This window comes from Podarcis raffonei, chromosome 12 (genome assembly GCF_027172205.1).
Source record: "Podarcis raffonei isolate rPodRaf1 chromosome 12, rPodRaf1.pri, whole genome shotgun sequence".
NCBI classification, from domain to species: domain Eukaryota; kingdom Metazoa; phylum Chordata; class Lepidosauria; order Squamata; family Lacertidae; genus Podarcis; species Podarcis raffonei.
In genome coordinates this window covers 22239798-22253148 of record NC_070613.1, presented here as the reverse complement: position 1 = coordinate 22253148, position 13351 = coordinate 22239798, and the positions used below count along the sequence as shown (strand labels likewise).

Sequence of the window (13351 nt, the reverse complement as noted above, 5' to 3'; positions counted from 1 at the left end):
GTGCTCAGTTCCGGCTTGAAACTTCCTGTAGGCATCTGGTTAGCCACTGTAAGACCAGGATGCTGGACGAAATGGGCCACAGGCTCTTCTTATGTTTATAGAATCTGGCTTTTAGCTTGTCGCCTGCCAATGGGAATGCAACCCGTGTGATGTGACCTGCCAGCTGTTAGCTCAGTGGTTGGGAACCTTTGGTCCTCTACTTGTTGCTGAACTACTTCTGAAATAAAATTAAACTGAACTCTTCTGACTCAGTCTCTGGTGCCTACTTATTGTCTGAATCTTATCTTCTGACTTTGTTTCCATATCTTTTCCAACACTTTCTTTTAGTCTTATGCAGGTCTATCATATGCAGGTCTACTCAGAAGCAAGCTGCACAGATCTCAGCAGTACTTACTCCCACATAGATGTGGATGGTAGCTTTGTTATATGTATTTTAACATGTTCTGGCATGGTTATGATACTAGCTTTCGCACACAGCCTTCTGTACTATTTTGAAAGGGCAGGATAAAAGTTTTAAACGAATAAAGCTTATTGGTTCCATTGTTTATATAATTTTGGACACATTCTCCCCAACTATAATCCAGTTTTAATAGCAAGAGAGAAGACAGAAAAAATGTAATGTTTAACTGAAGATAAACAGTTTCTGCAACATATAATTATGTCATTACTTACCAGCTTCAAAAGCGCTGGGAATTTTAATCAGAACTGGGATTTTCTCAATATCCATGCCTTCTTCATCTTCATTTGAACCTGAATCTGCCTGAGAACCTATCTTGGGCTGAACATGGAATATTTATTTTTAAAGTCACTCAAAAGCCATTGCAGTTAAATTAAAGGAACCTTTTAGTTAAACTGCATCTTTTGGTTGACCAGGATGGTAACTAACATAAATCTAGACATCTTAAGCATCATGAAGTATGGCAGTTATGAATAATACGAATTGTGATACCATTTTTTACACAAAAATAACTTTCCCGCACAAAGGAACATTCTGAGAAATCTCACGCTAGAAAGACCCTGCCTTTACACTATAAAGGCAGTGACTCCTCCTAAATTGCAGAAATTTGTATTAAAATAATGAGTTTGGTATCAGCAATTTTATAAACACAACCTGATTATGGGAAGGGACTTGGCTCAGTGGTAGAGGAAATGCTTCCGAGGCACAAGGCTCTGGGTAAAGTCCTTGGCATCTCCAGGAATAAGGAGATGGGAAAGACCTTCTCTGCCTGAGAGCCTGGATAGCTGCTGCCAGTCAGAGTAGACAATGTTCGGCTGACCTAGAATAAGGCAGTTTCCTATAAGCACATAGCTTGGGGGGCAGCAGTCACATTTTACAAGTGGAAGGTCCCTGGTTCACACCTGGGCATCTCTACTTAAAAGGAGCTTAGTGGGTGCTTGAATGATGGAATGAAAAATGCTTCTGTTCGATACCTGACAGTGCTGTGGTACTAAGCTAGGCTATGTACATTATTGCAGATATTAATATTGCGCAGCATGAAGCAACTGGATGCATAAAAGCTGACCCCTTTTGGAAGGCCCATGATTCATAGCTTTACTAATCAGAACTTCTGCAAAACATGTACAAAAAACGATCAATGATACACCCAGATAATTACATAAAACATATGCTTATATAAGTATAGGTTCTTCTTCTAAAGTATATAACATAATTACGACCGGAGCAAAAATCAAAGCTCTCTCTCCCATAGCTTGCATTAGCCTGCATCCAGCCTAAGGCTATGCAGCTCCTGGAGAGGCTTCATTATCACAAGGTTTCTCTGACTGTGAACAAAAGGCAAAGGCAACTCCCTTTCAAAATGGAGATTTGCAATTGAATGTCTTAATCACATGATCTAAGGTTAAACACTCATGTATAAGCTAGCAGAGAACATCAATAGTTAATTATCAACCTGTTACAGCTCAGAGAGCTTCAGTCCGCTTCAATTAGGGTTGCCATATGTCCGGATTTTCCCGGAGATGCCCTCTTTTTCAGGCTTAAAAATTCTGTCTGGGTGGATTTTTAGAATTTGCCAAAATGTTCGGGGTTTTTTTGTTTGGTTTGCCCCTCCCCCTCACTTTCTTGTGCCCTGGTTGCTGAGTGATGTGAGGCAAGGAGGCTCTCGCTTTGCCTGGATTGCCTGCCTTGCCCCTCTCTCTGTCTCTCCTCCTTCCCAGCATTTCCCCCACCCTGTCCCCTCCTTTGCTGTAGCATCTGCTGGGCAATGAGGGACTGCTGGTGAGATGGCAGTGGTGGCTGGGGCTAGGCTGGGCACAGACCTGGCGGAAGGGAGGGGAGGGGAAGGAAGCAAGGTGAACTGAGGCCCGGGACTGAAGCAACAGCTCCCTCCAGATTGCACTCCTGATTTCCTCCTTCCTGCTCCCTCCCTCCTTCTTTTACTCCCTCCCTTCTTTTTTAATATGATACCTCTCCTCTGCATCCAAACCCCGCCCCCTGGGACTTTTAATTTTCATGGGGTCATTTTCTCTTGGGTGTCCTCTTTTTTGCTCTTCAAAATATGGCAACCCTAGCTTCAATGGAATTTTCTTACATACAGGCATTCTCCATTTCAATGTGAACTAAACAACTATACTTAACACCCCCCCATACATTTAAAGCACTGTGTCACCTCGATAATCCTGGGAACTATCATTTACCCTTTAGTTTCTAGCACCTTTAAGAAACTAGTTTCCAGGATTCTTGTGTGTGTGTGTGTGCTTTAAATGCACTTTAAATATATAGTGTATATCAGGCTTCCTCAACCTCGGCCCTCCAGATGTTTCGAGACTACAATTCCCATCACCCCGACCACTGGTCCTGCTAGCTAGGGATCATGGAAGTTGTAGGCCAAAAACATCTGGAGGGCCGAGGTTGAGGAAGCCTGGTGTATATGCAGCCCTAGTTGGACTAACGATGTGATTCAGTAACAACATATTTTGTTCACAAAAAAGGACGGTGTGTGTTCATTTTTGTGTTCCTGCAGGCATCTATCAATGCTTATGATGCACACAAACTGACCAAAGGAATCAGCAGTTTTGTTCACCATCTTATATATACACAACTAATAAAATTATAAATATAAATTATCTTTCAAGTTATGTGCCCAAGTTCAGAATCCCCTCCTGGATCAGGAGCTTTGTGGGCAAAGGGGGGTTGTGTACAGGCTGCTGCCAAAGCCGTATCACCTTTGAGAGGGCCTGTTTACCTGTTTGGAATGTGTGGGCAGGTGCGAGGAGAAGGACACTGAAGCGAAGCAACATATATTATAGACACACATCAAACTACGTACCAGAGGAGCATACTGCATATACAAGCTGCTCGTAAAAGAAGCCAATTTGCCTGTAGGGTGCTGGATGTGCAGAGGAGGAGCTGTCTGGAAGGAGCACAGGAGACATTTCTGTTATTTATAAACCATGATCAGTGCTGATCACAGTACTTTCAATGTTATGGTTTGCCAACCCAGTTCAGAAATCATGGTTTCATGAGCACTTATGGCTCTGGCCCTACCCACAACTGGCATCTGATTCCCCACCCTGCCCAGATCACCCCCAAATAAATGTAGCCCTTAACAGAAATAAATATATATTCCTCACCCCTGCCAACACCAGAGGTTTGAAAGAGGGGATTCCCTCCATTAACTGTTTTTTTAAAAACAAGTTCTTTACAGGGCAGCAGGAGAGGCCTCAGCCAACCGTCAACTTAATTTCCCAGAGGCATCTAAGCATGTGAATTAGCATATGCAAATTTTATGCAAACTTTCTGCCCATGCCCCAAGTTTGTACCTAACAATGTGTCTGCCCTTAGTGGCTGCTTATCTGAACATACCTTATCAGCCAGCGAAGGGCGTCTAAATTTTGCTGATTGACGCAATGATTGTCTAAGAAACATCTCGTCCTTAATGGCATGTAGGCTAGAAGATAAATGGGAATGTTTAAATTGTATTTCTTAAATTAAAGGCAGTCCCCCCCCAAGAAAAATCAAACAAAAAATAAAACCCCAAACATTTATTTTCAAACAAGGATAAAGCCAAAGAGCTACAGAAGCCTCTATGTACCCAATGGGAGTTTTGGCTCCCTTTAACCAGCAGGCGCTTCCTAGTGCCAGTTATGCTATATAGATAATATACAACAGCTGTTTTCGTTATCTTCTTATGGAAGCTTCATTTACATGAATTAAGGTTATACAGTGGTACCTCGGTTTAAGAACCATCCTGTTTATGAACAATTTGGTTTATGAACTCTGCAAAACCGGAAGTAGTGTCCCAGTTTGCAACCTTTACCTCAGTCCAATAATGGAATCCGAACGGTGGAAGGGTACCGGCAGCGGGAGGCCTCATTAGGGAAAGCGCGCCTCAGTTTAATAACAGATTTCCGGAACGGATTAAGTTCGTAAACCGAGGCACCACTGTATATGGCTAGTTGCACCAATATCCACTTAACAGTTTCTCTCTCGCACCTGTAAGTATTAGCAGCAGAAGTTCAGATCCAGACTGAGTTACTCCTACTTCCTATTGAAACCAATGGGATTTAGATTAAATCATAACTAATTTTGACTAGATTCAATTAACATAGTTCTGGATCCAATCCAAAATATATAGGTATTTATGTTAACCGTATGACCCAGACATATGCAAAAGTATGTTTCCACTGAAATCAATGGATCTGAGAAATGTTTAACTGTGGGTAGAGAGTGCCCACAATTGTTTGCATAGGATCAAAGTATTGTAGTTAGAAGGGAGCTGAAGGCTCACCTAGACCAAGCCCCTACAATGTGGGAATGAGGGCTAAAGAATCCCTGACGGATGGCCATCCAATCTCTCTTTAAGGAACTCCAGTGAAGGAGAGCCAACCACCTTCCAAGGGGATCTGTTCCATTGTCACACAGCTCTTTGTGTCAGAAAGCTCTTTCTAACCTTCACTCGGAATCTCCTTTCTTGTAATTTGAAACCATTGGTTCAGGTCCTACCCTTTGGAGCAGCAGAAAACAAGCTCCACCTTCCATGTGGCAGCCCTTCAGTTTTGAAGATGGCTGTCCTATCACCTCTCAGTCTTCTCTTCTCCAGGCTTAACATGCCCAGCTCCCTCAACTGCTCCTCATAAGGCTTGGTTTCCAGACCTTTTATCATCTTGGATGTAATAATACCTTTTCTTTAGAATTTCGAACTTCATTTCCCAAGATCGACTCGATTTACTGAACTCCTGTTCAAGTCTAAACAGAGAGGCAAGAATAGCATTGGTATGTTTTGTGAGTGTGGAAGTTAACAAATCTTATAATATATGTGATACACAGCAAATTCACAGCAATACACAGCAATATTGTGTACACAGCAAATTCCTGTGCATATACCTCTTTACGCGCAGCTTGGCATCTCGTTCAGATTTTCTGAGCCTCTTTATCTCTTCTTGTAAGGCTTTTTTCTCATCTTCCTGTACAAGTGTATTACAAAAGAGAGCCATGCATTGATTGCCATGTATACTAAACACACACACACACACACACACACACACACACACACACAACAATAATAGTTGGCCACTGCTATTAATTTTCAATCCATCAATCAATGACTTAAATCTCAATTTTTCTATAGCGATATATTCTAAAATATCTTGCAATGACAAATATACTATATATTTTGGAAAGTGGTTTGTCTGCCTGTCCATTTCTTCTCTATAGGGTCAGCCACCTCTCGAGATATCATCGCCAAACTTAGCATGAGGGTTCCTCTGCAGAGGGAGAAAAATGCTGTCTAGAGGAAGCACTTAGAATCTATACTGCTTTATCCAGCCAACTTGGGAGAGCCCTACTTGCAAAGGATCAGGGGTTGCAGGGAGCCCGCTTGCAAAGGAACAATCGGAAACTCACTTTAAGTTCTTGGTTGTTCCTATGGGACAGGTGGGCATGGCTTGTGGGGAAGGGCACCACATGTCAAATTGGGACTTGGGCCAGACCAAATTAGGCCCACAAGCCAAAGTTTCCCAAGTAGCAAAATAGCAGGGAATTTTTTGTAAAGATCTGACATCATCATCATCATCTGGATTCTCCATAAAAACTGACTGGACGTAGGATTGCAACCCCTGAGCAAAGGGCTAGAATGGGCACAACCAAGATGTCTTGGTCTATCTGTCCTGAAAGTCGAAGAAGGAAAGCACGGGCAGTGAAAATCTCAGCAAAGGCATGCTTGTGTTCTTGAGGAAGCACCCAGATGTGGTGCTCTTCTTAAGGATGGTAGTGAGATGAGGTGTGTGGGTTACCCCAGCTGTTTTGGACACACGATGGATGAAAAATATCAGGTGAGGATGCAGGTGTCCTTCCGCTGGAAGTGTCATTAAAAAACAAACCACGACTCTCACCTTTATATGGCCTGGTGTCTATTCCCCTAAGTTACGTTAGATCAGAGTAACAAAGCAATACCTTATCACCAAAACATACCAACAATTCTGCTTCTTTTGTGGCAGCTTGTCTGGCCTCTTTGGTGGCAGCGGCAGCGGCAACGGCAGCGAAGACAGCAGCAGCTTTTACTACTTTCCCTTTCAGTCCTTTCCTTCCCTTCTTTGCTAGCTTTCCTTCTTGCACTGAGGGCACCTGTGATAAAATAACAACAGCGATAAACAAACCTGAGTTACTGTTGCGCACTTTGGACATCACACCTTGAGATTTTCAAGGAACACCTTGTCTCAGAGGGATCCCCCTCACCACTGAGATCCACTGTCTTCCTGCTCTGCAAACAGGGAGTATGGCAGGTAGACATGAGCAGCAGGGCCTTTTCCATGGCGTTGTTCAGAATCAGGAATGCCCTCCCAAGGGAAGCCCAGCTGGCCTTGTCTGACTTGACATGTATAGGGTTGTGCTGAAAGCTACTGGAGAATACAGAACACATCTATTTGTATTTTGTTTTGGTATTGCATTGTATTTTACACCACTTAATATACAGAATCTCTAAGTAGTTTACATAAAAAAATATTCTAATGTATGCAATCACACAAAGACAAATACAGAAATTTATCAATAAAGCAACAAATAGCATTTATATGGACATTGCCTTAAAGTTTTAACAACATGCATCAAACACGCAACTTGAAATTGTCAAGGAAATATGGATTCGAACTGCATGAGGTATATGAGCTATTTATTTGCACATAGCAGCTCGTTTCTGATTTGTCAAGATCCTTAGGCTAGCCTTTTTTGGATAGCGGGCATTGCTCAGAGTTAAACAAAACCGTACAATTTATTATTATAAACATGTGAGAAACTCTCAGGTAGGTTAAGAACTGGTCCTTAGGTGAATGAGGTTATTATATCATATTTCAAACCCATTTCTTTTTCTTAAATATATAATCAGTTTTCAGTAGTTAGCGGAAAGTAAGATTTTCATTAGAGGTGTCTGAACTTTCTGTGAAACGCAGGAATCCTGTTGTGCTTTTTTTATATCTTCATGTTAAAAAAAAGAGCAAATTTCCTTGCGCAAACACAACTCAGATATATACAAATACAAGGCTTTGCAAACCTTTTGAAATGGCTGCAGGTGCCCTCCACTGTATCTGCCTACAATTCAAGCGACTTCATCAAATCTGTGTTAGATGATAAATATTGAACAAGGTGCATATGTGCTTAACAGTAATTGTATTCTATTTTCTCTCATGCTGCTTTATGAACCTTGTTGGATGCCTTCCAGTATGCCTCTGAATACCAGCCAAAATTACCCAGATAGATAGTGCTATTTGCTGACTTATTCACATAAAGGCCACAGTAGCAATGGACATAATCAGCAAATTAAGCAGGGATGCTGGGGTGCGGGGACTCTGAGGTTCTGACTGGCACCAATATTTTTTTCATGCTATAACAGTGAAAGAGTTGAGTGCAATCTATACCTTATCCTATTTCCTGTTACTAATATATTATTTCTTTGGGGTTAAAAATTGTCCTCCTCTTCACAATTGGTACACAGCAGTGCATAAAGACCCACACACTCAGTTCTGCATACATGGTTGAGATATTTTCACACTCCTGAGCTTTGTGAGACCAAACCATAGGGAAGTTTCTGCCATGCTGCCACGCGTGCGCATGAAGTGGGCTTCAGCCCAGGGATCCTAATCTGTTCGTCATTCAGGTGCTTCCAGACTAGCCTTTGCCAACATGGTGACATCCAGATGTCTTGGACTGCAGCTCCCAACTGCTGAAACATCTGGAGGGCAGCAGGCTGGCGAAGGCTGCTCTAGACAGAGGAGAATCATTTTTTATTTTTTTTATATATATTTATTGAAATTTTCAAAAAATAAAAAAGAAAGACAAAAAAGATAAAAAAGAGAAGAAAGAAAAAGAAAAAGAAACAATTGAAAAAGTTTACATTGCTTACTTTCCATAACCAATTTCCTTGACTTCCCCACACCTGCCCTTCTTGTATTCCAATTCCAATTTTTAGCTCAGCAAATTCTTGTCCCCACCTTATTTTCTCTAATTCATTTTAATTAACCAATTTTAACTTATAGACCTCAATCTTTATATATCAATACTTATTCTTAAAAAACTTTTCCTAAATGCCCCATCAATTTAATTAACCCATTTTAACTTAAAAACCTCAATCTTTATACGTCAACACTTATTCTTAACAATCCTTTTCTAAGGTCGGCCCCAATTCCCTTCCCCGAACCCCATTTTTATGTTAGTGGCAAAACCAAAATATATTTATACACCCTTTGGATTCCCAAAGCCCCACCACCCCCTTTCCCGAATTCGAACCCCAACCAAAGTCCATCAGTCCATCTGCAGTCAGCCTGGCGACCTCACGTCCGAGGCGCTCAACTCTCTTTCAGTTCCTCTCTGCCGGTTTTTTTGATAGTCCTTTATTTTAGATTCCGAATCTCGAAGAAGCTCTGTTCCAATAAGGTCCATATTTCTTCCAGCCAGACCTCCATATTTAACAATGGAGCCAAGATCTTGTTTCTTACTTCTCATAAGTCCAAATGTCCCAAAGGCTCCAATTTCCACATTAGCCATGTTTGTATTCCATATGTCTTCAGATCTCCATATAAGGAGATCTCTCCATTTTCCATTCTTCAATTCAGACCAAATTTTCATCACCCTGTTCTTATTTTCCTTTGTATCCATCTTAACATGCCTCTGGCTCTTCTTAATCATCTGCGACATCATAGCTCCTCCTTCTTTTTCCTTCAGATCATCATGTTCAATCACATTCTCAGGTGTCTCAAATTTCTTTTCTTGTTTGGCTGTAAGGATTTTTAGATCAACAACAGCGCTTCCCTGTTCATCTGCAGGAACTTGAATCATGTCCCTTTCAAGCTCAGCAACTTTGTTTACTGTTCCCTTCAGTATTGTGACGTTTATAGTCAAAACATCCGTCTGTTCCTGCAGTTTTCCCAGGAGAGAGAAGGTCTTCTCCAGTTCAGCCAGTATTTTTCCACTTACAGCCATTTTTGTAATGTCCTGAACCCCCTCTAGAGGGATTCTAGTTTCTTGATGTCTTCCAATTCCCACCCAAAAGTCAAGTTAGCCTTTTCTTCTTTATTTTAACAATTTGTTACCAAATTGTAGCGAATATAACCAGCAGAGTCAGCAAAAACAGAGTTTCCCTTTTCTTCCAACTTTGACAGCTAGTTTGACAGCTGTCAAAGTCTTTATGCCTCTTCCGCAGGCTCTCTCACCGATCGCTCCCGGGTCTTGGGGGAGGGGTGAATTCCGTTCTCAATGTTAGCTCTTATCCTCCAGCACAATCACTTAAATTGCCCCAACGTAAAGTTAATTGCTTTTCTCCACAAAGAAGAAAGGTATTCTCACAACCTTAGTAATAAAATCCTTGCTTTACGATGTTTACAAGGCGGGTAGGCTGACTTCCTCTTAACACCTTGCCCGGTCGTGCCTAATTCCCCCCCCAAAATTTCCCTTTTAAGTCCAATTACCGTGTTACTCACGGGTCGTTACTTTTAATCCAAATGTTCAGAAGAAGAAGTTAGCGCTCTCCGTCCATGGCATGCGGCTTCACTCAGCAGGGGAAGCAGTCGACTCACAGCACCACGCCGCTCTCCGTCCCCCATTCCAGAGCCTTTAAAAAGGCTCCTTTGCGGGTCGGGGGGGGCGCAAATGGTGCCCGCCGAGTCACCAGGTCCACAGGCTTCAGCGCCTGTGGTTTCTAAGGGTCCCCGCGTCGCCGCCGCGGCAGAACCCAGCCCCTGTTGAGCCGATTCCCTCCGGAGCTCGGAGGGAATCCGCCATTAGACGATGGCGCCAACCCGGAAGTCTAGACAGAGGAGAATCAGTTCCCTGATCTAGGAATCGACAAGCAGGTTACACCAGGCCAATCACTGCTAGCCCCATTGCTGTGCAACAGCAGGTAGTGCCAGTTATTTCTAGGTGATGCTTGCAACAAGGAATGGTTCCTTGCAGCGTCTATATTATTCAAGAATATGGCATTCATGTAATAGTGAAACGTTGTATTGAGCTAACTTTTAGAGTAAACCCATTGAAATTAATGGACCTAAGTCAGTTATGGTGACTGATTTGAATGGGTCGACTCTTGAGTATGATTAATGTTAGATACAAGCTAGTGCTCCTTTTCAAGTTATTAATGATAATTTAAAGCATTGAAAGTCGACCATTAAATTCTTTATAAGGATGGTGTAATCTAATGAAGGAATGTTCTGCCCCATAATTTTATTATGGCCTCATAATATATTTCTTACTTTGAAACTGTTCAGGCGGCATTGCCCTCAGCATTATCTGATCAATGCTATCACTTTCCTTTCACTTCCACTCACACCTTCTGCTCCAGGTTTCCTTGCAGCTCTCACTTCTGGCCCTGGATAGACAACCCCACTCAGGACACAGTCACCAGATCAGCAGCCATGGCCACCTCACAGGGATGGCCCTCACTAGGACCAGGGAGACCAGAGTTTGAATTAAGCTCTCACTGGGTGGCCTTGGGCCAGTCACTGTCCCTCTGATTAATCTACCTCCCAGGGTCAAGTGACGTTTAATTGAGGAGCAGGAGGACCATGTATTCCACCTTGAGCTCCTTAGGGGATATAAAAGGTGGGATATATGTAATAATATATACATGCATAAATACAAAAAAATGCCAACAGGATGGCTAGGATCCAAAAAAGCTACTTTAGGAGCACCCAAATGGTTTGGTCATGCCCAGTAGGCTTTTTTGATTCCCAGTTCCTTTAAACAGCAGCCCTCTTGAACTCCTCTCTCATATCATATAAGAAACTTTTTTTTTAAGTTTACTATTTATTCTTATTGATTTATTTACCAGGATTTATATACCGTTGAAACATCAAAAGCTCTAAGCAGTTTTGGTGTAATGGTTAGAGTGTTGGACTATGACCTGAGAGACCAGAGTTCGAATCCCTACTCAGCCATGACACTCACTGGGTGACCTTAGGACAGTCACCATCTCTTAGCTTAAACCACCTCAACAGGGTTGTTGTAAGGGGATGAAATGGGGCGAAGGAGAAGAACCATGTACACCACCTTGACATGGTTGGGAGATAAAGGTGGTATATAAATAAAATAAATAATAAGGTAATAAAATATACATCAACATTTCTTAACAATATGAGCTTTGCCATGTGGCATGGTGGAGCTGTTTGAGAAATATAAACCCTTCAGCTTACTGACCTTCGGATCCTGGCCACGATGTTCCGCTTTTTAAACTCTCCTTATTGCAGGGGTAGCCAACATGGTGCCCCCCTCAGTGTTGTTGAACTACAGTTCCCATAATCCCAATGGAAACTGCCAATTGTGGCAAATACATATTGGAACAGAAATTTCTGCTTTCCTACACCCCTAGTTACGGATGAGCCACACTTCCAAGTTTCCAGCTGTCACTACCATCTCTTTGCTCTGTTGGTTGGTCTAAAAATATTAATCACGTAGATCCCCCCCAAATTAACCCTTTGGCCCCTATCTAGGGAAAGTTAGTGATGCTTAAGCCCTACTGAAATCCATGCAGAGAGTGAGTTAAGACTCACCTAAGCCATATTACTTTCAGTGGGCTTTATACTTTATCAGCTGGTGATCCTGCAGGTTAATTTATTGGGGAATAGTTTTTAAGGGATTAATGACACTGATGCATGGGGTTACTAGCTTGCCTCCTAAAGCACAGCAAACAGAAAGCTTGATAACACACTGCATTTTATATTTATCAGTACAAACTACAGATATTTTGAAACTATTTGCACATTATAATTAACTGGTCATATTTCTGTCCTTTCTTCTGGAACAGTTTTTAGAATCAGCTAATCTCAGCATGTGCGGCTTTCCCACTGAATGTCACACTTCCCCAAATATCAGTTTGATTAATAAAGGAAGTCAAATACCTTTTGCAGGCAATACAGCTTCAAAGAGCCAGGGAGATTTATAAATGAATTTAGATGTTAACTTTTGAGTACTTGGCTTGCTGAGTGCCACTATTTGAAGTTTGAGGAAGATGTAAGGTAACAATAACCTTTAGTCAGTGTTTATCAGCTCTAAATTCACCCTGCCTTTTGTGAAGGAATATAAAAGTAACATTTTGTTATTTAAAAGGCACCCACTGCATCCACCTTTTAAGTTAAGCACTGCTGAGAACATCCGGGGAACAGAGACCTCAACAGATAAGGCTCTGAGTCACATGATCTCATGGAGATATTTGTTTTATACTAGGTCAATTGAAAGAAACATGTCTTGTGTACAAAACCATCTTTGGAAACCTCACTAGAGTTTGAGAAGATGAACAATTAAGCAAGAACCTCTCACTTTAAAAATCTAAAAGCAGTGGCATAGTGGTGGTGAGGCCTCGCAAATTTCTGAGGGGACATAACCAGACGCCCTGACAACAGGCTCCCTCATCAAGGCTGAAGTCACAGGGAGGCAAACTGTGCCTAGGCCGGGCCTTTGGGGCAGGGGCAGTGCCTCCTCCTCCTTCTCATGGCTACGAAGAGACACCTGTGCATGCCCTGCCCCTCTGCCAGTTGTGAGGGAGGGAGAGGAAGGGCGCTGCCACCACAGCTGCCCACTGAGAAAAGAGGGAGGAAGAGGAAGGTGGGAAAGCACTGGGCGTTGCCCAGAGCGTCTCACTGCAAGGAAAGGAGGTTGAGGCGACACAGCGGGGGGGGGGGGAGCATGACACCAGTAAGGGACAACGGGGCCACCTCCCATTCATGAAAAATCATGGTTGAAATGTTACTTGTGCTAGCGCCTTTCCCTTGCCATCTAATAAACAACCCTAATAAACAACATTGAGGTTGAGGGATTGAGGCTGTCAAGTTCAGAGGGTGGGGCTTCCAGGGAGTCTTGTGCCTCAGAAGTCTTTAGCTCTGGGCTGGCAAGCGTGTCTCATCTGCAGAGGGA

At 42.5% G+C, this 13351-nt stretch overlaps 1 protein-coding gene across 1 annotated transcript in view; it reads right to left on the bottom strand.

Moving 5' to 3' along the window:
- Positions 1-13351, bottom strand: part of C12H10orf67 (chromosome 12 C10orf67 homolog) — a 48157-nt gene that overhangs the window by 10179 nt on the left and 24627 nt on the right. Inside the window, exons 10-15 of the mRNA XM_053359253.1 lie at positions 6431-6583; positions 5345-5424; positions 5141-5206; positions 3824-3908; positions 3288-3371; positions 673-778 (exon numbers count right to left, since the gene is read on the bottom strand). Coding sequence (XP_053215228.1) covers positions 673-778; positions 3288-3371; positions 3824-3908; positions 5141-5206; positions 5345-5424; positions 6431-6583 — 574 coding nt within the window. The remainder of the gene's footprint in view (positions 1-672; positions 779-3287; positions 3372-3823; positions 3909-5140; positions 5207-5344; positions 5425-6430; positions 6584-13351) is intronic.